The sequence below is a fragment of the Vipera berus genome (genome assembly GCF_964194415.1).
Source record: "Vipera berus genome assembly, chromosome: 1".
NCBI lineage: Eukaryota > Metazoa > Chordata > Lepidosauria > Squamata > Viperidae > Vipera > Vipera berus.
In genome coordinates, this window is record NC_138202.1 from 247425881 (window position 1) to 247451391 (window position 25511).

At 38.4% G+C, this 25511-nt stretch overlaps 2 protein-coding genes across 2 annotated transcripts in view; both read left to right on the plus strand.

The window, feature by feature from the left end:
* Positions 1-11201, plus strand: part of UFL1 (UFM1 specific ligase 1) — a 50026-nt gene extending 38825 nt beyond the window's left edge. Inside the window, exons 15-19 of the mRNA XM_081313493.1 lie at positions 316-446; positions 1725-1805; positions 2645-2730; positions 4330-4510; positions 8468-11201. Coding sequence (XP_081169619.1) covers positions 316-446; positions 1725-1805; positions 2645-2730; positions 4330-4510; positions 8468-8686 — 698 coding nt within the window. The 3' untranslated portion in view covers positions 8687-11201. The remainder of the gene's footprint in view (positions 1-315; positions 447-1724; positions 1806-2644; positions 2731-4329; positions 4511-8467) is intronic.
* Positions 11202-14374: 3173 nt separating this feature from the next.
* FHL5 (four and a half LIM domains 5) overlaps positions 14375-25511 on the plus strand; it is a 31063-nt gene continuing 19926 nt past the window's right edge. The window contains exons 1-2 of the mRNA XM_081325491.1: positions 14375-14546; positions 25260-25438. Of these exons, the coding sequence (XP_081181617.1) occupies positions 25280-25438 (159 nt within the window). The 5' untranslated portion in view covers positions 14375-14546; positions 25260-25279. The remainder of the gene's footprint in view (positions 14547-25259; positions 25439-25511) is intronic.

The window sequence follows — 25511 nt, forward strand, 5'->3', positions numbered from 1 at the left end:
TGTGTGGATCTTTATTGATTTTATAATTTGTGATTTACATAGTATGCCTTTTTTGGTCTGCTGGAAACAAGATGACCTAGTTTGAAATATTTGGCCTTTCCAGTAGGCTTTTCATGCTCTTTGATGTCACATTTTAGTACCAATAAAAGCAGCTGGACACAGTGTTTCACACTGTGACCCAAAGAAAGTTTACTGGCCATAAAGGAATAACTGTAGCAAGAAATGTGTTTATTTTGAGATTTCTATTCTGCCGATGTCTTATGTAATGTGCTGATTTTATACTAGCATTTTAGTCATAGAAATTTTATTTTACAGATGAGACACAAAATAACATTGCCAAACACATGCTGAAGACAGTTTGTACAGATATCACTAATCTTATTTTCAACTTCCTTGCTGCTGATGTAATGATGGCTGCTGATGACTACACCACCATTACAACTGAGGTACAACAATGCAATTTTCTGTAGTGTCTTGGTTTCTTAAAATAATGATGGGCTGTTTTTTTTTTATTGAAAAGTTTTAACAATAATGATGGGCTATTGATTCCCAAGCTGTGCAAGACGTTTGCCTATTTCCAGATAATTTTCAGATTTTGACAGGTACCATATTTCACTGTGTTTGTTTATGGCTTCCAGAATTTACCAAACCTTGACACCTATCATTTAAATCTTAAACTGATTTTCAAAAAAACTAAAGTAAGAACAAGGGGGATGGGAGAATTCGAGCCCTTTATGAGAGAAGACTAGAGCAAATACATTTGAAGTTAATTTATAAATTAACTAAAATGCAAATAACATTTCTAGCAGCCTCCTGAAAACATCACACAGGTGGTACAAGGAAAGGTGAACATTGGATACTATTGTTCCAAGTTCTAGATCTGACCTCTCTTGTTGATGAGGCATTTGAATATCCTTTAACTATAGCCAAGTTTTGGAAAAAGACTCTGATGTTGGGAAAGACTGAAGGCAAAAGGAGAAAGGGACAGGAGAGGATGAAATGATTAGATAGTGTCATCAATACAATAGGCATGAATTTGAGCAAACTCCAGGAGACAGCGAAGGACATGGTGCTATGGTCCATGGGGTCGGGAAGAGCTGGACATGATTTAGCGACTTGATAACAACCAAATAGACAGGTTTATAGAAGAATGGGTGTTATTTCAGATATCCTGACCTCAAGCCATGTAGTAATTTGTAGGAATACCCAGCATCTTGAACAGTGCATAGAAACAACTCAGCCGTTCAATTAAAATGAAACCTGTCTAGTAGGCTCATAAGTGACACATTGAAATACATCTGTTGTGCTACATTCTGTTGTAAATGCAGTTTGAAACACTCTTCAACTATGTGCTAAATATGTAGAAATAATCTTAAAAAAAAGAGATTGTAAAAAAAAAGTATTGTATCATTTAAAATGAAGTAGCTGTGATATAGGTATCCTCCTTTCCTCAGATAAGTAGCTAAGGGTAACACTTGCAATATTTACTACCTGTTTTCCAGACGCAAATAAATTACAAAATTACTGAGGACATTATCATTCAGTTCTTTTCTTATTTGTAAAAACAAGGAAGAGAAAGAGTAGGGCAAATAAATTACACAAATGTGTATATATAAGCCAGTTTTTAGAATATAGAATAAAATATTTGAGCACTTTCAGAAATAAGACCCTTGAAACCTCACATTATCTTTTAACTTGTTATATTTTTCTTCAAACTCAAATAGATGAGGAAAAAATTTTTAAGTACATTATCTGAAGAGATGAGAGGTCCTTTAACAAAACTCCATATTTCTCTAAATGGCAAGGTAAGCTGCAAGTTAATTACAAGCTTTTTTTGTAATCAATTTGTTGAAGGATGTTATAAATTAATTACTTTATTAATAACATTTTGAAATATGAAGTACTCTTCCCCAACCATTATAGAGTTAGTGCTGATCAGGTTGGGAAAAATGAAGTTTTATCAGTACAGAAATCAAAATAGGGGTCAAGGTAGGGACACCAGTAGCAGAAAATCAACTTTCATGTCTATTTGGAGGAAGAGAGTGATAAAATTATAAAATTTCCTAATAGGAAACATTAATTACATTTTTATCAGTTGAAAGTATAAGATTAGCTTAAATATATATTATTCTGCTTTCAAAATCTGTATGAATTGTGGATAGCTTTCATTTGATCTATCTCATTGTATTCCACACCTTTTTACTCCCGTACCTTGACAAACATTTGTGCTTATTTTTTTTCTTAATTGACTTGGTGTGCTAGAACTATTCTTACAAGGTGTAACGGGTAAAAAGCGAAAATGGAGGAACATCTATGAAAAGTATATCCTCACAATCAGTGATCAGATTCAGGGATTGCATTTATCCAAAATCATATATTAAATTTATTTTTTATTTATCAAACCATTATGTCCGATCTTTCTAATGTTTATTCTATACCTCATCTAGACTTACTACAGTCCTGTCAGTGGTGCATACACCTGTATGATCAGTAATAGATAAACGGCATTTTTGTCTCTGTCTTCCCCTTTCTGATGATTCATTGATTTACTCTTTTTATATGTATACAAAAGAATATTTCTATTAGCGAAATTGCTGGAACTTGGAAGTGATATAAATTTGCTTGTATTTTTTTTAAAAAAAAGACTTTGGAAGAATTTGTTTCTTGTCTTGATGCTGCTGCGGAGGCATGTGATATTATGTTGAAAAAGGGAGATAAGAAGAAAGAAAGGTAACTATTAATTTGGGGGCGATGGAAGATTACTATCCTGTTGTGGTGAGGATATATAGTATGAGCCTGAAAACAGTGCTATGGGAGAACGAGTTCCCTGTAGAATCACCCTTACCAATAAGATAGAAAGGGGAGTGTGAATACTAATATTAATCCATTGCACAGGTGATAGCAGGTCATGTTCTGCCTGAAGAAAGTCAACTGATAACAGGAGAAAAAGCTTCAAATTCAAGAATGGAAGAAGGCAATGACAACCCACTTCTGTATTGTTGTCTATAAAACTGTACAGTCAAGACTATAACATTTAGACTGGTTTGTATGCCAGCTGGCAAGACCTCCACTTTGAAAGGCATCCATTTACTTCCCAGGGAATTGTTTAAAAAGTCCACAAGCAGACTGACCAAATTACAAGGATTTTGCTCACTGATGGTGCCAATATTAGAAGAGCAAGGTGGTTTTGTTTGTTTGTATGTTTGTTTGTTTTTGCTTTATAACTAAGAAGTTAGATTGTGGGGGGAAATGATATGAAATTAAAATTATCATATCAGAAGCGAATCATACCAAATCAAATGTTGGAATAACTAAATTAGTTGGACCAGAATGGTCAGCTTTAATTTGGATAACATGACAACACTAATTAGGGCATGAGTACATATGAAGGAATTGAGTAGCACCAGGGAAAGACACCAGATGAGATAGAGGAATGGGATCAAAAAGACTGTGGGAACATCCTGGAAAAAGTTATAAGTATTATTTCAGACAAGTCCAGATGGTCAGCATTTGCCAGTGCTGATATTATTTACTTCTTTTAGGTGGTGCACATTATTACAGTTTTAAGCAGTAGGTGCCAATGTTTCTCCCACATTAATGCCTGATTAGTCCTGTTGCTTATAGGAAAGAGAAGAAAGAAAGAAAGAAAGAAAGAAAGAAAGAAAGAAAGAAAGAAAGAAAGAAAGAAAGAAAGAAAGAAAGAAAGAAAGAAAGAAAGAAAGAAAAAGAAAGAAAGAAAGAAAAAGAAAGAAAGAAAGAAAGAAAGAAAGAAAGAAAGAAAGAAAGAAAGAAAGAAAGAAAGAAAGAAAGAAAGAAAGAGAAAGAAAGAAAGAAAGAGAAAGAAAGAGGAAGGAAGGAAGGAAGGAAGGAAGGAAGGAAGGAAGGAAGGAAGGAAGGAAGGAAGGAAAGAGAGAAATCTGTGTAAATGGAAATTAGTCTAGTCATGATTTCCAGCTTTGCTCATGAAGCCAGATTTCTCTGTAAATATTTTATGGATAGAGAAATTGAAATATTGTACATTATTCATATAATGAAGGCATATTAAATTCTTAAACATTTATTATTTGCTACTGTATTTAAAAGTTATAGCACGCCAAAATTGGAAATAATTGAAATATTTTCAGTTTTATTGGTGGGCGAATAGGTAGATAGAGCAATATTTAGCAGTATTTAATATGCATAGCGGCTCCCAAGAGAATGATCCAAGTCCATAGTTTTGTTTTTTTAATACGTTATTTTGCAAATGTGCTGAACTTTATGATAAATCTCAACATAATTTAATTTTGATTTTGAAAAATTCCTTAATATTTTTCCTGTTTAATTCCTTAGACAAATCCTGTTTCAGCATAGACAAGCTCTGATTGAACATCTGAAAGTCACAGAAGATCCAGCTCTTATTCTCCATCTGACATCAGTCTTGCTGTTTCAATTCTCAACCCATTCCATGCTTCATGCACCAGGAAGATGTGTGCCACAGATAATTACCTTCTTAAGTACAAAGATCCCAGAGGTATTTTCATCAGAAACTAGGAGATTGTTTAAATTTACTTTGTCCCACTCATAGACATACATACTTCACTCACTGACAAGAGGGATACAGCACCAAACTCTCCTCATTGTGTTTTTGACTCTAAGATTCATCAGGTTTTGCCTAGCCAAAGAGCATAGGGTCCTAAGAGAAGAATTATGCCCAGTCCTAGTGCATGGGGGTTAATTTATTAGAAACCATGTATACTCTCATTCAGAAGGCTCATGAGTTTTATGCAACCACAACTCATCGTTAAAGTTCACAGTGAGCTCAAACACACCATGCTCACAACCTTCCCCTACAACTCTGTTGGCCAGAGGCTAGGGCAGGGGTCAGCAACCTGAAACAGTGAAAGAGCCACTCGGAACTGGTTCCCTCACAAAAGGAAAAACTGGGAGCCGCAAAAAATGTGTGCGCATGTGTGTACATGCACGCATGCGCAGAACAGGGTTTGACTGAAGAGTGGAGCCAAGGCGAGATATGCACCTACCCTGCATATTTGAATTGATTGGTTGAACTGTTTTAGTCCCACTTTTTTTTTTTTTTTTTTTTTTTTGGACTGCACATGGCAGAGGACGGGGAGCCTCAGGAGATGGCTGAGAGAGCCGCATGCGGCTCCGGAGCCGCGGGTATTGGAAAAAGCCATGCCCAGATTCCAACACTTCATGTTTCCTTACCGGTCTGTCTCCTTTCACAAGTAGCATTGCATCTCGCATCCTAGGATTGAAGGCCATTTTCCTTTTTGAATTTATTTTGTATGTCCAATTGTCCAATTGAGGCAGTGCCTTTAATGTTTAGTTTCTGCACTCTCAACAGTACTACACTTTTGTGGTTGCTTAGATCATCTGCAGTTTGCAATTGAATCTCCATATGCAACCTAGCCTCACAATAATATTGCTCTTATAGTCTGGCTTGCTGTCTTTCGGTCCTAGGCTTTCTCACAAGTGTCCATTGGCTGAAGGGGCAAAAGAAAGGAAAATAATGACATTCATTAAACCATTTTTTTCTTTTTTTAAATATCTTTATTCATTTTTAACATCATCACCTTAATATTTGGTAAACAGCGTGTTCTCTGGGTTAGTATTTAAAAAACAATAACAATTTCTGTAGTTCTGTAGTCCATATAATGGCTTTGCTTGATTTTCTCTTCTTCCAATAATATTCTCTTTTGCCAACCTTAAATTAATACAGTTCTTATTATTTGAATAAATGACAAATATAGACATTTTTCTCATGTTTCTGCAAATAATAACCACATCAATATAAAGCTTCTTTTCTAATTTATCATCTTGATTGCCTCATCATAGATCCTATTTGCAAAATTCTTATTTAAATTTGTTTTCCCCACAATATTCAAAGCATTCTTACTGGTTAAGTTTTTCTCAGAATTAGTTACACTTAAGTATTTAAGTCTTTTTTCTCATACAAGCCATCCCAACACTTTTACACTTCTCATATCTTAAAAAAGGAAAAAAAACAGAGAAAACATTTCTTTTAAATAAACCATCCTAACATTTTTATATTTCTGATGTCAAAAAACAAAAGAAAGGAAAAAATACTATGTTACTTGAGGGGTTCATACCTCTTAAACTAATCTTCATTTATATCCAAAATCTTTCTTTAACCATATTCAAACAGATGTTTAATTTTTAAATATTCCCTCTGGTAAATCCCATCTAATTTTTTAATTCTCACTTTAGCCTTTTTTATTTGCCAAACAAGTTCCCTGATCAATATGCTTCGCTGAATAAAAGAATCTTTCCATAATCTTAAAAATGTTGTTGCAGGTACAAAAGGCAAAACAGGTAAGATATTTTTATAGGAAGGTTTCACCCCTTCGTATTCATTGAGAATCTTTTCCTTTCTTTCTTGATTTTATTTATCATTTTTTGTCTCTCAAGTTCTCATAGTTATCCTGGCAGAATCCGTTTTGTCCAATCTTTTTTCTTGTCCTAAAACTTATTTCGTAATCTTAGAGTACAGGTTACCTTTTCCATGTCCAGTATTTCCTGTAAGTTTTTTTCCATCTAGGTTAAGTCATACTTTCTTTTATTGTTAAGTTCCATCTTGAAATCTCTCCTCTGTCTCGTATTCAGTTATCTGTTTTTTCTGCTCACTCTCTGTTTTTATCTTCTGAGAATTTTTGTGTTGTAAAGTTAAATTGGAGATGTGTTCATTTATATTTTCAAAGTTATTTTTAATTTCCTCGTGGTTTGAGATCATTGTTGTTTGGATTAGTTGCAACATAGCATAGATGTCCTTCTGGAAAGTATTTGTTTTTTCTTGGTATATTCTTTGTGCAGATCTCTGGTTTTTCATAATAGCTAAAAATCAGGGTTTTCCTTTCTCTGCAGACAGCTATAGAGTCACAGTTGAGTTGGTATTTGTAATCCAGAAAGGTCAATTCTTTTTTTTAAGAGTTTATAATTCTCACTTTGTAGATAGCCCAAAATGTTTTCTTTGTTTTTTGTCACAGCTGTTCTCTGTTATTAAGACATTAAAGGTCACCCAAAACAAGTTACCGTATCTTTTCCTGGGCTTTGCCAGTCCCTGTAATAAAGCAACTGCTGCTGCGTATTTTTATCCACCACTAGATGTCAGCACCAGTCAGTAATAGACAATTGTTTACTTCTATTTTCATGATTTAAAATGAAAATCTTAATAGATTCCATCGATTTCAAACTTATCCAGGTTCTACCAATTCCAAACACGTTTTTTATAGTCAGCTTAAAGTAGTGCTTTTGGGCTTCGGCTGCTTGTAGTTTGGGCTAGACTCTGAAGTTAAGCTAGCCTTTCTCCTGCTGGTTTCTGGAAGGCTTTTCCCAACCGATCAGATCAATTGGTTGTACTTCCTTCCTTCTTTGTCGCCTCTACAGGGCAACTTCATGCCCATTTAGGGTCCCCTAGTAGCAGGCAGAAATCAGCCGTAGGGTATAGAGCCCCGCCATCTCTTGGCTGCTCCGCTACTGCGCAAGACCAAAAGCCTTCTAAACCTTTTTTTCCCCCCAAGGTTTTACAGTGCATTGGTAAACTACTATTTTTGAAGGACTGGCAGAATTAAAATTAAATAGAGAGATCTTTGGGCAGGGGAGGAGACTTTGCTATGATAGAGTTTTGGTAATTGAGAAATAGAAAGTTATTTGGGATCCACTGGATCCAAAATCTCATGAGTCTGATTTTGGGCCATAAGCTATACTAACCTGACATCATAATAATAAAAAAACCTTTCCCACAAACATGTAGGATTTCTCATCTGACCAATAGAAACTGATGGAGCTTGTGATGTAATAATAGATACAATGCTGTATAGCCCTTGCTTGTGGGTACTCCTGTGTTCATTTATTGGAAAATATCCATTGAATTTGATGGGCCTTAATTTCATGTGGATGTATAGAATTGTTTTGTAATTGGTTGTATTTCTATTACTATATTTCAGCAAACTGTTTTAAGTCTGCAAGAAAATGAGACATAAATAACTCTGGGTTAGCAAATTAGGCCTTTGATGCAGCTGTTACGTTACATTGCTGGATCTGACATATTCTTCATAAAAGAACTAAAATATGACACGGTGTTCAGAACTGTACATTTCTCTTTCGCTTTGATCCCAATGTCATCGTCATGTTCAGAAAGCATTCGTTATTTAATTTGTTAGGTTTTTATTCTGCTTTCATTTTGTGCATCTTGGGCAGGCATACATAATTCTTCCACCTCCCATTTTCCCCACAAAAAAGCAGAAGTGGGTTGCCTGAGAGAAAGTGAGTGATCCAAAGTGCCCCAGCTGGCTTCCATAATTTAAGGCAAGACTGGAACTCGTGGTCTGTCACTTCCTTTGGCCCGTCCCGTTTCTCTGGATTTTTGAGCTTATTATTGTCTCTTTCAATTGTAACATCTAATTAGCCTTTGTAGAAGCCACTTTGATTTTTAATTTATTTCTTCTAGGATCAGCATTCTCTTCTTGTCAAATACCAGGGATTAGTAGTGAAACAACTGATCAGTCAAAACAAGAAGATTGGGCAAGGTGATGATGATTCAGTCGAGAGTACCTTGAACACTGAAGACAACACAGAAGCCATCTGGAAAGAACTTCAGGAGCTGTCTGGCTCTGTCAAAGATCTTATTCTTAGGTCCAGAAAATCTTCTGTAACAGAGGAATGTTAAACCTAATAAACTTCCTTCAGGCTTCTCAAAGAGTCAATATTTTCTGAGAGGAAAAACATTGCTGGTAATCTTCAAACAGCCCTGGCTTTTAGAAGCTTTGCTTGGAAAACTGTACTATATTATAAAACCCCGAATCCAGATTTTTTTTTCCACTTAGGAATTCTAATATTTTTGCAAAATCATGACTTGCCTTAACATGGAATCATTTGGTAACATATACAAGACTGTGTTTCCAATTTAGTATGTTATCTTCCAGAACTGCCTACTGGAGAAAGAGTCCCCCCCCAAAAAAGAAAAATTAATTGATTATGTGTCATCAAGTCAGTGTCAGCCCTTAGCAACCAAATAGTTTTTCTCCATGACAATCTATGGAGAACCTGATCGTTCAACCACCACCAACTATAACCTTTTTTTAACACACATGATTTTTGGTGAAGAATGCCTAGCACCATGCATAAGCTCTTACGGTGGTAAAGTCAAAGTATTATTATGAAGAAAATGGAAATGGTCAAGATTGTCTGGTATTTGTAAAATTACTCAAAAACGTTAAATACTATAAATATAAATATATAATATTTTGATCTTTTTTGGGGGGGGGAGAAAATTTGCCCGCCCAAAATTTTTAATGTTCCCTGGAGGCCAAATGTATTCTAGCTTATGTTTTTGCTAGTGTGCAGTATTTTTTTATAATAAATGAACTTAAATAGGATCTAGGGCTGCTTATTGCAAGATGCTTCTTCAGTAGTATCCATAATAATAGGATTTTATTTTCTTTCAGAAGGAAAAACAAGTTATAGCTGATCACTTGCACTTTCATCAGTTTCTGTATTTCTCAGTGTTGTAGAGTTGAGTTATTTTGTCCTAATGCTATTCTTGGAGGATTTTATTCTTATTTTTGTACAAAGTGCTGCTGTGTTCTTTGATTTTATCTATTTGTCTTAGCAGTATAAATTAATCAGACTTTAATACTATATTAAGCATTTGGTTTATTGACACTCGTGTAATTCCTGATTATTTTTTTCAGTGTATATGCAATAATATGGTGGTGCTTTTTGGACACTATCATATTAGCAGGTTTTATAATGCCAGAATCGATGTTGTTTCTCTGTGTTTTGTCTGCATTTGTAATGTAATTTGCGTCTGCTGGCTTCAGATCAAGGCATAAAATAGGGTTGTGACAGCTGGATTTCAAGGGGTTGACTTCTACCAAACTGTAGTTATAAAATCATAGCGGAATACTTGTCTCTAAATGAGATTTCTTTCTTCCTTCCCTCCTCTTGGACAGTTTTTTTTTCTCCCTGCCTCATCCCAAGTCCTACCTTCCTAGTTTTCCCATGCTTCCATCATGTACCTGGTTGCTCCATGCTATTATCCTCTCCTTTATGACGTATTCTTGCACCTGTCCTTCCCATTTTTTCTCCGTGTCCCTCACTTTGTCCCTCCCTCTGCTACTTACATGAATTCCATTTTCTTTCATTCTTCAGTATTACCTCAGTGCTTCCAAGTTTCCTCTGGAGAACAGTCTTGCCTTATTCTGTATTCCTGTCCTTCCTTTGTTTGTTCTTAAAAATTAAACTGCAATTCAGTTTTGATCTACTGATAGAAAAGAATCACTTTGGAGCAATGCACAATAATCAACTTTTTTAAACACCACCACCACCCAACCCGCCAAACGTGAAAGGATCAGAATCAATCTGTTTGTGTGTGTATCAAAGATTCTCATTAAATTCCAACATTAACTTTCAGGGTCTCCCTTTAATGAAAATAGTACTAGTTTTTTCATGTTCTGATCTTGCTTTAGATACTGGAAAGGATCAGAGAACTAAAGTGACAGTTGTGGTTTAAAATCATTTGAAAACTGGGAGGCCGCAGTATCCCCCAAGGTTCCAGCCCAAATTTGCATGGAGTGCTCAATCTTTTGCAGATAAGGATGAGTTGCTACTTTATTACTTGCCAAATGGTAACAGCAGTCACGTAAATCACCACGTGCCAGCTTTATGTGTATATTAGCTAGTAGTCTCTCTCATTCTAAATGTATGAGTTTTAGCATCTGTGGGATCTGTTGTAATGAGTTCTCTGCCTCGTGTTGCATCCAAACAGAATAGCACTAAGTTGATGATAAAAAACATAGATCACAGAAGCTAATTACACAAATACCCCAACTCTCATTTTACAAAGGCCTGTTCACCATATTTAACTTGTTACTGGATATAGCTTTATATGGTTATCCTAAACTATAAATATACATACAATAGTGCATTTTGTAAGGGCTTCTGAATAAAATTATATTTTTAAAATGTTTTAATTAAAACAAATAATGTTCTCAAATGTTTATTCTAACTAGAGGATTACAAATCATTTGCTATAAACAAGAAGAACCAACTTTAATATCTTGGGATATTTATTTTATCTTTTTAATACCCTGAGGTATCAGAATTGCAACCTTTAAAAACCAGATATCCATAGGGCATTTATTGGATACGTATGTGTCCCTGCATTAATCTGTATTTTAATTTTGTCCGGTGCAACAAATAAAGGAAATCATACCAGTAATTTTTATACATTTTATAATATGGAAAATAACTACAAAAGTTACGTGCAGAAGTGAGTTTGAAAAAGGACATGAATATAATAAGATAGAAGAGCAATTAGGATGGAAGTCAACATTTTGCCTGGAAAATCTGGAAATTTGTTTTAGAAGAGTGGGGAAAGCCTAGAAGAAAGATCCAATTTTATACAATAATGTCTACCCACGTCTACAAGTAATTTATTCTACAGATTGCAGAGAACAGTAATTTGCAACTAAAGTGGAACTAATACTGATCATTGTGCTTTGAAAGTTGAAATTTTTCCCCAATTCCAGTTAAGGAATACTATATAAGTATTCCCATTGTACTCATAAACTGATGAAAAACCAGGATGAGCTTGAAGCACACAAAGTATTCAAACAAGCCCAAAAGGAAGTATCTCTCCAAACGAAATGGAATGTTTGGATGACCTGGCTTCAACTGGAAGGGCTGGAAGAGACCTTGGAGGTGTTGTAGTTCAACCACCTGCTCAACCAGGAGACCCTATACCAGTGGTGGCGAACCTATGGCACGGGTGCCAGAGGCAGTACTCAGAGCCCTCTCTGTGGGCACCCGCACCATGCCTCAGAGGTGGCAACTGTCCCTCTTCAACCAGCCACCTGCTACCTTGCCGAGTTCCCACGTGGCTGGATGCATCCCAGCATGGCTGGTTTCCCTCCCTCCCCCACCCCGTCCCTCCTGGCATCACATGCTCTCCTTTTCCCAGGCACGACCCACTGCATTGCCTCCTCAGCTGTCGGCCGACCATCCATCTCGGAGGTGGCTTCTTTGAACTGCTGGCAATGGGCTGCGGAGCCCCAGAGTGTGCCGGTCGAGGGGCCGGCAGGCTGTGCCTACTGATAGACACCGTCGGCCCCCATGCACTCGCTGGCTTCTGTGTGCGAGGGCCTATGGTGTCCAGCAGCAGCCGCCCCAGCCCTTGCCTTGCCCCATGCCAATGGCATCCCCACCCTGCCTTGCCTTATCCCGCAGGATGAGCCTCCTGCCTACCGCCACACCTACCAGAGACCCCCTGGATCACCCCCACCCCTTCCCACCCCCCACAGGTGTCCTTCCCCACGGGCAACATTGAGGTGACCACATCCACCTTGGCCATACCCACCCAATCTTCCATGACCACCACAGTCACACCCAGTAGGCCACGCCCACCTGGCACCCAGAGATAAATAAGTGGGTTTGGGGTTGCAGTTTGGGCACTCGGTCTCTAAAAGGTTTGCCTTCACTGCCCTATACCATCTAAGATAGGTGGCTGTCCAGTCTTTTCTGAAAACCTCCAGTGATGAAGCGACTTCTGAAGGCAAAACTGTTCCACTGGTTAATTGTCCTTACTGTTAGGAAGTTTCTCCTTAAGTCCAGGTTGCTTCTCTCCTTGATTAGCTTCCATCCATTGTTTCTTGTCCTGCTCTCTGGTGTTTTGAAGAATAAATTGACCCCCTCCTTTTTGCAGCAGCCTCTCAAATACTGCTATCATGTCCCCCCTAGACCTTCTTTTCTCTAGACTAGCCAAACCTAAATCCTGCTCTCTTGGAGACAAGGGAAAAAAGATGCTGCCTAGGAAACAGATGAGAGGGAGCAGCCTACAATTGCTCAACAGCCCAAGAACGAAACTTAGCAAAGACCTGCCCATGTGTCAAATGGTTAAAAGTGGTGGAGGGGAGTTTGTACCTTCAGACTTGCTCTGTTAATGTAGACCAGGGGTGTCAAACTCAATTTCATTGAGGGCCGCATCAGCATTGCGGTTGCCCTCAGGGGGCCGGGTGGGTATGGACAGGATGGGCGTGGCCCACTGGGTGGGCGTGGCTAGAGTGCGTATGGCCTACTGGGTGGGCATGGCCAGCTCTACATAGTTCGCATCAAGGGTGCCTATGGGGGCCTGGGCAGGAGTGGGACTGAGGGTCTCTGGCAGAAGGAGGGTCTCTAGGCCAGGGCCAAGGCAGTGGGGGCCGTTCCCTCACTATTTCCAGGATGGCTTCGTGGGCCACATGAAACCACTTCACAGGCCAGATCCGGCCCCCGGGCCTTGTGTTTGACATGTCTGATGTAGACTTAACAATTAGGTAGATTTTAGCTCATTTAGTCGTGATTTCTGTCTGGTTTACTCTGGAGGCCTGGGACTGAATCACGAAAGCAGCTGAATCTTTTCCCCCCAAGGGTCTTGCAGCTGCCTTTGGAAACTGTTCCAAATGTTTCGCTTCCGAATGCATGCACAGCAACTTCAAAATATGAAGGCAGCCAGGAGCAGCAATCCTGGTTATGTATGCGTTTGGGCAACTGAGCAAAGTGAAACCTTGTACGTGATGATCACAAAAATGCTATGACTTGTGTACTCGCGTCAGATATCCTGAAGCAATCACAGGTAGTCCTCGACTGAACAACCACTTACGTTTCAAAGTGAGACATTTGTTAAGTGAGTTTTGTCTCATTTTACCACAGTTGTTAAGTGAATCACTGCAGTTCTTAAGTTTGTACCAAGGTCGTTGAGTGGATCTGGCTTTCCCCATTGACTTTGCTTGTCAGAAGGTCGCAAAAAGTGTTCACGTGACCCTGGGACACAGCAACTGTCATAAATATGAACCACTTGCCAAGTGTCCAAATTTTGATCACGTGACCATGTGAAAAAAGGTAATAAGTCCCTTATTACCTGAGCTGTTGGGCCCACTTCGAACAGAGATGGCACCTAGGTAACCTTGATTAAAATGCTTCCACAGGAGGACAGTATTCTAAAAAGCCAAGCTCTTGGCCACCCAGTTTCTATTAGAACTGCTAGGATTTGTGTAAACGTGGCCCAATTTAGATGGACCCATAAAATGTGGCACCCTATAAGTCGGTGGCTGGGTTCCTCCATTTTACTAAGCCACCATGTAGTTGGTTTGGTTTTAGCTTAATTCAGTATTATATGTAAGCCGGACAACTGCAATTTTGTAAACAACTGTTTCTACGTGATCAGTTCTTTTGTGTGGAAAATACAGGATAAGTTATTTTGTTAGTTGTGGTTTCTTTGAAATGTCTCCTCCCTGTTTCTGAAGTCTAAGCCCATTTAAGACCCTCCCACATGCATTTGCACTCCATTCTGCAAGCTGTGGTGTAATGACAAATAAGAAGGGAGTCAGCTGTGTGAAATGTAAAGGAAACAGTGACCTTCTTGGCTGCTTTTCCCAAAACCAAAAGAATCTTGCAGAAGAAAAACAGGGCTGGCGGCTGGTGCTTGTTTCTTCAAGGTTTTTTGTTCTCCCGATCCAAAGATGACAAGAAGCAACTGTTAAAAAAAAAAGGTGAGTATTGCGACAAGGTGTTTTTTTTCTAATCTATTATTTGCCTGTCATTGTTTCAAAATATTAATCAATTAATCAACTATACAAACATCTTCTCCCCACAGCTGCCATTGTGAAATACAATGTATAACTTTTGTTCCCTTTCTTGTCAATAATCCTATTGACAAAAACATGTCAATTAGTATTCACTATGTGAATGGTGGAAAAATATATCAAAAAAGTACACTTTTTAAAAAAGTATGCATATTATGCACTGGAAGGACTAATTAATATTAGATGCTTCAGAAGTTTTATTCTGAGAAAAACTATGGAATGAGGAACATTTCTGGAAAATTGAATAAGGAATAAATGCTGCAAACTGTATGCTGTTAGTGTGTTAAAACCTGGGTTGATCTGTAGTTAGAAGTCATACACACACACACACACACACACACACACCTATTTTATGTATGTGCTTATTTAGAAATAAGTCAAATATCTTTATGATATAATTTGACCAGCTCTTACAATAAAAAAAGTATTCTGTACAGTTACAAATACAACATTTTCTAACAAGCTTATAAATTCCTTGATACATTAAATAAATAAATAAATCCCTACAAATTATCTACTGCTACCAAAAGGAATCTACCACCCTTGTGCGATACAATGCTAAAAAATATAATTCTTACAGTCTGGTGGTGTAAACAGCATAGATGCAAAGATAAAGTAGAGGAAGGGCTATAAAAGGGTGAGCAATGCTCAGGCAGGTGGAAGAGAGATGTAATATTTATTTATGAGGAAAAAAGAATAAGTAGATCAGGGGTTCCCAACCAGGGGTGCTTGCACCCCCTTTGGGGTGTGGGATGATATTCCAGGGGGTGCGAAAACTTGGGTTTTCAAAATTATAGTTTATGTGCATAATTTGTTGCTGTTATTTTGAACTTTTGTAAAGTGTGCAAGAATATATCAGAAGCGTTCTAGGGTTGCGGGGTATAGAAAAGGTTGGGAGCTGCTGAAGTAGATGAATGTATTTTACAGAGCACATTGTTCTTACTGTAAGAAATATAAAGGTTTCTTAGAAGAACTGATCATCACTACCTTCATCTAAAAGTTTCTGATTAAACAAACAAAAGATTAGTTGAGTAAAGTATCTTCAAAGATGAGCTCTTAAATTGGACCATATGTATCTTTTGTGCCTGGGAATTTCACATGTTCAGAGAAGCCACAGTACAGATCCATTCACTGGAATCCAATCAGAGTAGCACCTATTGCAATGGGTGGGCATATAAATTTACCAAATAAACAAATCCATCAATCTAACTTCACTTGCTGATGGATCATAATCATACCATGAGAAGATCTCGTGATTTGCTCTTCAATATGTTGCTTTGGAAAGAAGCAGAGGTGCAAGCTTGCGTTTCTCACATTTAATTCCAATTGTTAAGAATTAACCACAATTAATCACACCAACTCCCAATACAAGAATCTGCTTCTGCATCCTGCAACAAATGGAACCAGAAATAGGGATCTATATTTTGAATTAGTCAATTCACTTTTTGCACTTTGTTGCAAGCCCCTTTTTCTGGACATAGCAACATCTATTTATCTACTCCCTAAGCTTGAAATAATGCCTTCAACTTCATGCTTTTTATTTTTGGTAATATCTATTTCATGGAATGCAAAGCTCCTTGGTTTCAGCAAAGTAGTTATTTTCATTTGCCTTTGGACCAGATTACTTGTCATTTAAAATAATTATGTTATGGCCAATAATCAGGTCAACCATTTGTGATAGTTTCAAACTTGTTTAAAAATAGAAAGAATCCATGTTTAGCCTTCAGAAACTGCACATATTAGAAATAGGCTAATATTTAAAATTTAAAAATGCCTCAATAAAAAGAACCAGCTATAACAAATGCTACCTAGACATCAACAGGTGCCTTCTGTTTTCTACTGTGCAATATTTCTGGTTGCATCCACGCTGTACATTTGTAGCACCACATTGCTGTGCTGAAATTGCCTCATTTATTTTTCTAATTAGAATCAGAATATGGCACTCTGTCCCCACAAGTTCAAGGAAGCACTGAAGTTCCGAAATGTAAGAGGCTACTTCATTACAAATAGTAGAATCAGCAGTACAGCCACAGTCCCTGACTCACAACAATTTGTTTAGTGACTGTTCGAAGTCACAATGGCACTGAAAAAAGTGACATGACCTTTTCCACACTTAACGACCAATGCAGCATCCCCAAGGGCACATGGTCAAAATTCAGATGCTTGGCAATTGACTCATATTTATGACGGTTACATGTCCTAGGGTCATGTGATCACATTTTGCAAATGTCTGACAAGTAAAGTCAATATGGAAGCCAAATTCACTGTGAGTGATTCACTTGAATACTATGGCAAGAAAGGTTGAAAATGGATTCCCAAGAAGTAATTCAACTCTCAGAAGCACACTTAGTATTCCTGAAACACTTTGGGGGAAAAAGAAGGACCTTTGTGAGTGCCCCACACCATTTTTTAAAAAACTTTTAATTTATTTCTTTTTTACTTTATTAATTTGAAAATCCTCCAAAGAATTACCAGAGGTAACTTTTAGCATGTAATCCCTCTATTTGAAATTCAGGGCTTCTAACTCTACTGCACATTCCCATCACTCCTTAGAGTATTTTTCTTATGTAAAAGAAGATAGATAAATAAATAAGATAACCAAAGGCAGTATCATGATTAATAAAACTAGAAATCAAATATTTTTTTTTAAAAAAAGATAAATAAAAAAACTGGAAGAACCCAAGTCTTCCATTTTAGGTATGGATCATTCCATATTTGGCTGATTTGGTCTCAAAAAAAATCTGGTGTTCTAAAGAAGCAAATTTTTGCATACAAATGTAAAACCAACCTTATATCCAGGAGGGTGTCATGTTAGCTGAAAGAGATTAAAGTGGTACTATTTAAAAAAAAATTCCTGGGTAATCTGACATCACTTAAAAGAATTTTAAAAGGATGCAAGATCAAACAAAGGTTACCATAAATATTTTAAAAGTATTGAATCAACAAACTTCATGCCTAAATGGAATTTTCCACTAAGAGTCAGGTGGATTGGTGTTTTTACCCATCTACCCCACACACAAAAGAGGGATAAAATTAGGAAACATAAACCTAGATCTTAATATATTACTATGAGGGGAAAAATTCTGACATGTCACATGCTCCCGTGTGATGTTTAATCTAATTTTTTTTCTCAATATTACATACCCTTGACATTTTTAAAATATTGTTCTCAATATGGATAGAATGAATTTGTCTATAAATCATTGTGGTATGTGAAAGCTGAAAAAATATCTACAAAGGCATATAACTTAGTTTTCTTAGTTAAGCATTGGTTTTTTTTCTGTTTAGAATCATATTTTTGTGCTAACAATAGAAATGTAACCATGTAGACACAACAGGCTAAAATCAAGGATGATAAAAAAAGTACTGTTTGGTGTGTAGTTTAATTTCATAGGATACTGAAGAATAGAGAAGGAACTAGAATATGTAAAAATGCCAGGCACAGAATAGTGTACAAAGGAGTCATTTTATATTATTTGCAATACTGAATGAATGTAGATTGGGGTGAAAGCAAGAATGCAGCACCAGCTTCAAGGTTTGAATCTTGTTGATAATTTCTCTACTGACATAAAGTTAGGAGCTTTCCTTGCCATATACGAATGTAATCAGTTATTCATGAGACATAACTTTTTTTTCCTTTTTAATCTTTTGCAAACCCCTATTCCAGGCTCTTGGTCTGAGTGGTGAGGAGCATAGAGATCCAGTTTTGTTATTAAGATACCATAAAAAAACCTTTTTTTTCAGCTCTCAGTTGTTGTGGTTTATAGTTCTGTATACTTCATTAGTTTTTTCCCCCCATCACATCATATTACTAACTCATTTCATTTCATTTCATTCTACTGTACTTCCATGCAACTCACTTTATGATGGTCTAATCTATAGAAGCGAAAGAAAATATTGCAAGCATTCATGATAAACAGTGTGACTGAAAAGGGCTTTGAACAGTAATGACAGATGTTTCTCAAAAAAAAATTCTGTGACAGGAAAGAAAAAACATTTAGTTACATATTTTGAATGTATCCTCACTGACCAGAATGCAATTATCTTTCTAGCTCTATGGGATACCGTTCCTGCCACCTTTGGGTCTCTCTAACAAATGGGCATGTTCTGTATCGGGTCATCAGCCATTTATATAGTCCAAGTAGTTCTGTGTGGAGCTCAGAGTGCTTTGAGTAAAACTGACGTTTGATACCACATTTTGTATCTGCCCTTTAATTTAATCAGTTGTGACAGGAAGTGTGGCAGGCACCAATAAGATAACCTGTGGCCACATTTATATTGTATACCATTTCATAGTAAACATAATGTCTATGGAGATTCTCAGTCATCCAGGTCATATGAGTAAATATAATGTTAAAATGTCACTTTTTACAGAAGAAACAAAAAAGTGTGAGAAATATTACACGTAACCCTCCACTTCCAACCACAGTTGGGACCACAATTTTTGTTGCTAAGCAAAGTGATTGTTAAATGAGTCATGTCTGATTTTACAACCTTCTTAAGTGAATCATGCAGCCATTAAACAAATCCAGCTCCCTCCCATTGACTTTGCTTGGGAAGGTTGCAAATGGTGATCACATGACCTCTGTTCACTGCAACCTTCATAAATACTTGCTGGTTGCCAAGTGTCAAAATTTTGGTCACATGATTGTGGGGGATACTGCAACAGTCGCAGTTACAAGAGCCAATCATAAGTCACATTCTTCACTGCCATTGTAACTTTGAATGGTCACTAAATGAATGGCTGTAAGTCAAGGACAACCTGTACTCTGACGTAGGCTTAATATGTGAACCCTGGTTCTACATGAATGCCGTCACGCAGTTAATAAATCTGCACACTGAGGAACCAAGGAAAATAGGACTTAATCTTTTAGTCTAGCAATGCCAGCAGCAGCAGTTCTCTATCTTTTTATCTGATGTATCCAAACACAAAATCTAACTTCTAGTGAAATTAAAGGCAGCAGGTTCCTCTAAAGCAGACATGTCAAACACAAGGCCTGGGGGCCGGATCCGGCCCGCGAAGTGGTTTCATGTGGCCCACGAAGCCATCCTGGAAACAGTGAGAGAACGGCCCCCAGTGCCTTGGCCCTGGCCCAGAGACCCTTCTTCTGCCAGAGACCCTCAGATCTGTCCCACTCCTGCCCAGGCCCCCATAGGCACCCTTGATGCGAACGATGTAGAGCTGGCCACACCCACCCAGTAGGCCATACGCACTCTAGCCATGCCCACCCAGTAGGCCACGCCCACCCTGGCCATACCCACCCAGCCCCTTGAGGACAACCACAATGCTGATGCGCCCCTCAATGAAATTGAGTTTGACACCCCTGCTGTAAAGATTAGGATCAAAGAAGCAGAAAAATTCCTCTTCAGCAAAGTAGCACATTGCCATATTTATCTTCTGAGGACAAAAGAAACAGGAGTTAATCACTCTGATGGGCTGTTTTAGGCCCATGAACAAACCTGGGTTAAATCACCCACCTTTTTTTCACTTTTTAGACATTTCTGCCTTGTGGTTTAACTTGATATCTTCAGCTTCTAATACAGAGTCAGGATCAAAACATCTCAAAGAGGTCTCTTCTCTACTGATGCTGACAAGGATATAATTTAAAGAAATGGCAGAAGACAGGACCCCAATGCCAACTTGTCTTTTCCAATTTCAGTAAGGAGTTTGACAAAATGTTAAGACTGGGTAAATAATATAATAAAGTTCAAAGAAAGAATATATTCCTATCCACATCTGTTAAAAAAACAAAGTATGTTTATGAGATTATGTTAGTTATAACAAACCCAACGATTCAGGATAAACACATCTAACCAGTTGTCATTCAGCTCATGATTCCTGGTGGATAAAGGCAAAGGCAAAGGTTTCCCCTGTCCAGTCATGTCTGACACTAGCGGGGGTGGCAGTGGGGGTGTTCATCTCCATTTCCTAGCAGAGGGAGCCAGCTTTGTCCAAGACATTTCCATGCTCATGTAGCCAGCATGACTAAATAGTGAGGCGCATGAAATGCTCTTATCCTCCCACCAAAATGGTACCTATTTATCGACTTGCATTTGCATGCTTTCAAACTGCTAGGTGGGCAAGAGCTGGAGCAAGAACAGGAGCTCATCCCATCGCGTGCTACTCAGGTCTCAAACCCAGACTGTCAGCTTTCCAACTGACAAGCTCAGCGTCTTTAAGCACAGGAGTCTTTAATCACTCCTATTAATTTTGTGCATCTGGTAAAGATGCAACAAAAAGAGAGGTTATTGACTTCAAAACCAAAATTAAATTTGGAGAAAGACCTTTGATTTATTCACCTTCAATGGAACCCCTGGCACTATCAGTTAACAGAAAGCAGAAAACACTTCATAGTTAGCATCTGTACAGCTTTTAGGTGTTCAAACTATATTATAGGGTTATCTAACTGCAATCCTTATAAGTTATGATAAATCAGTGTTTTTGTTTTAGCCATACATCATATATGAAGTATGATCTTCCTTTGTCTAGCTAGGATCCCTAATTTTTAGGTCTATATTGTTAATATAGTCACATGTCCACTAGGACCTGATTTGTCAGGTTCACACAATATGCTGAGACATAAATCATGACTGACTTATCAGCCTCAGTGGGTGGGTTCACCTAATATACTGAGCCAAAACTAACACATTAAGACTTAAAATGATATGTGAACCCTACTCATTGAATATGGGTGTTTCTGCGTGGTTTATTATCCTGTCACTCTCTCTGCATGCTTTAAATGTATAGAGGATAAAGTTGATACTGTTTAAGTGATTAACTGGCAAGAAATCTGTGCTAAATGATTCCAGCTATGCACTCTTAATTCATAACTATAAAGAGTGGTGTGTTGGAGCAGACTATTTTTTTAAAATTTAGAATATTTTAACAGTAATTACTTATTTGATCTAATAAAACAAGCGAACAATATTTGTGAAAGTATGGGCTTTCACAAATGTTTATGCTGTGGCTTGCTTTAATGGATTGTGCTGTGTGTCATTTTGGAGAGTGGAGAGCTGTGACACAGTTGGAGATGCAGGAAAGAACTTAAATGCAATGATTTTGAATGCGCTGGGTAAGAAATTTTCCACTGCTTGTGCCAAATAAAGCTATTGCTATTTTTGGCCTGAGATAGCATTCCATCCTTGTCATACTCTTCTACTCCCCCACGCTGTCATACCACAAATCCTCCAGGAATAGAATTAAAAACTCAGTTCTTCATCACTAGTTCATTTTTTACCATAGAAATCTGCAATAGTAATAACTCTCATGGATATGCTTATATATTTAGACAATAATATCTGTTATTTAAATACTATTCCCAATCCAGTTCGGCACAGATCTGTAGGCAGGGAGAACCAAATTCAAAGCAGTTTTAATATGGATGAAATCCATATTTTTTTTAAGCAGATGGTAAACATCATGCAAGAAGTACCCCTCTTTTACAAGTTGATATGGGGCACACTGAAAAAGATCAGTTAGAATAATTGCCTCCAGATGTTATGGGTGCTTCAACACTGGAGATTTTTAAGAAGAGATTGGACAGCCATTTGTCTGAAATGGTATAGGGCAGGCATGTCAAATTCGCAATGTCACGTGATGTTGCACAACGTATCATTACTTTTTCCCCATTGCCGGCAATGGGGTGGGCGCGGTTTCGGTGTGATGCATCCGGCCCGTGGGCCGGCAGTTTGACATGCCTGGTATAGGGTCTCCTAATTGAGCTGGGGGCTGGACTAGAAGACCTCCAAGATTCCTCCCATTCTGATGGCACTGAAAAAAAAATGATTTCTGACTGATCCTTGCACTTACAACTGCTGCAGTGACCGTACGGGCTCATGATCAAAATTTGGGCACTTGGCAACTAACATGTATTTACAATGATTGCAGCATTCCAAGGTCACATGATCATCATTTGTTACCTTCCTAGAGGGTAACAAATTAACAAACAAGTTAAATCAATGGGGGAAGCTGGATTCACTTAATGAACATGCTGATTATGGAACAACCACCTTGCTTAGTTGCTAAAACATTCCAGTCTCAACTGCCATAATCAAGGACTACCTGTATATGAAGGTTTTTCTTTTCTTTGAAAAAAGTGGAATTACCTATTCAGGAATAGGAAACTGGATTTAGTCTCTTCTCCTTCCCAGCCGAATAAGGAACAATTAAATTTTAACTTTAAATGCATGTGAGGGTTCCTTGCATGCTTCACTCTCTCCTTTGAGACACAGAGAGAGAGAGAGAGAGAGAGAGGAAAAAAGAATTGGACTTAATAGGGAACTTAGAAATGAAATAAATAGCAGTTAAAAACATATACTGTCATACACTATCTTAAAAATTGCTGGGTAGAATTATTAAAACTGAAATAAACTAGTCCTGCAAAAATACGTACTCAGTTCAGGCACTATCCACCCAGCAGTAGAATGTGACCAGTGATTTAATGCATGGAGAAAAATATGCAAATTAAGAAGTATCAGTAGAAGACTACAAAGAAGGAACAAAACTTTTCTTTTGGCTGATTTCTTCTAAGACATATTCCAGAGCACACCCCTTTGAACAAGTTCACGCACCTGTGCTAAAGATGCAAAAGGGGTTTCTTGTTATGTTTCTTTCTTTTTTTGTTTTTTTCCAGCTAGTTCTTCTTTAAACCCATAATAACTCCTATCTCCAGGGACGTTCGCAGTCGGTGTTGGCAGGAGGGCAGAGGTCGACCGCAAGGTCTCTCATTTGTGGAGTTCCTCAGGGGTCGGTCCTCTCGCCTCTCCTGTTCAACATCTATATGAAACCGCTGGGTGAGATCATTCGTGGTTTTGGAGTTGGGTATCATCAGTATGCTGATGATACCCAGCTTTTCCTTTCGACCCCAAACCACCCCAGTGATGCCCTCAACGTGATGTCCCGTTGCCTGGAGGCGGTTCGGGTCTGGATGGGGAGGAACAGACTTCAACTCAACCCCGACAAGACCGAGTGGCTTTGCATACCTTCATCCCGGGTTTATTCGGACATTCCACCTCTTACTATGGGGGGTGAATTATTACCCCCCGTAGATAGGGCTCGCAACTTGGGAGTCCTCCTAGATTCACGGCTCACCCTGGAAGACCATATAGGAGCTGTGACTAGGGGGGCTTTCGCCCAGGTTCGCCTGGTGCGCCAGTTGCGGCCCTATCTAAGCCGGGATGATTTATGCACGGTCACTCATGTGCTCGTGACCTCTCGACTTGACTACTGCAACGCTCTCTACATGGGGCTGCCCTTGAGGACCACCCGGAAGCTCCAACTGGTACAGAATGCAGCCGCGAGAGTTGTGTTGGGAGTCTCCCGATACTCCCACGTTACACCTCTGCTCCGTGAGCTGCATTGGTTACCGGTTGCCTTCCGGGTGAGATTCAAGGTATTAGTAATGGTATTCAAAGCCCTCCATGGCAGGGGGCTGGAGTACCTGAGGGAACACCTGCTGCCGGCATCGACTTCCCTCCGCCCTGTGCGTTCCCACAGAGAGGGCCTCCTCAGGGTGCCACCGGTCAGAGAATGTCGACTGGTGGCCCCCAGGGGGAGATCCTTCTCTGTGGGCGCCCCGGAGCTATGGAATCAGCTCCCGGTTGAGCTCCGGACGGCGCCCGACCTTCGCTCCTTTCGCCGCGAGCTAAAAAATACTTTTTTGAACAAGCTGGCCTGGCCTGATGGGGGGATCGGGGGCTATTTATTAGGTTTTAAATATCTATTTTAGTATGTGGGCATTTATTTAATTTAGTTTTAACTTTTGTAATTTGTATTTTTATTCTTGCCCTGTTCACCGCCCTGAGTCCTGCGGGAGAAGGGCGGTATAGAAATATTATTAAAATAAAATAAATAAATAAAAATAAAATAAATCCTGTGCTATGGGTGGGAGTTGCACAGTGATATTATAATAGAGAGAATTCAATGAATCCAACAGATGGCTTGTGATCAGCGTCACTGGGAATTCTTTTGGATTCTGTTTACTTCTTCATTCTCAGGAACCCGTGCCCTAATTTTAACAAAGTCCTTCTGGTCCAATGGGCAAATAACCTCTAAGACTAAAATAACCTCTGAAGATGCTGTTGTATCGTAAAGTTTGAATGTTTATCTAAATGTGTTTTTCTCAGTTTGAAAAGGCAAAAATATACATGTGTGGGTTCACCAGGATAAGGAAGATTTACACTGGACTGAGAATGAATGTTTCTAGAAATGCATTTCTCAAAAATATCAAAAATTGGAGGCTGATGCCTCGTGCTTCTCCTCATGATAGCAATCTGCCTATCACTTCTTTTATTGATCTTGGTTGGTCTTATTGAGGATTATTTAGCATCCATGAAGAATATTTTGCTGAATGATAAAAAGTGGTTCTGACAAGTTGTTTAATTTTTATATTTTAAAGGAGCGGGGGGGGGGGGAGATTGAAAAAGACAGATATAGTGATTGCCAAAATCATCAATGAGAATAACAAAGACTTAAAATTGTTCCTTCATCTGTATTAGAACTTGTGTGTGTGGGGGGGGGGGGGTTGAATCATTATGACTATGCAGAACTTCCAAAATTAAGAATCTTGAACTTGCAGCCATATTATTTCATCGATATATGCTTTGTCTTTCCATTCGCAGGAGCATCAAAAGGCTTAAAAATGGCAAGTGATCAATCAAACTGCTTTCACTGCCAGGATTCACTTTGTGGAAAACGATATGTCATGAAAGAAGAAAACACTTTCTGTGTGAAATGCTATGACAGCCTGTTTGCTAACTTTTGTGAAAAATGTCAAAAAGCCATTGAATGTGACTCCAAGGTAAGCACTGGTTAGTTTCATGGCAATCTATACTCCCACTGGGGGGAAAAAATACCCAGAGGCTCAGCTATGC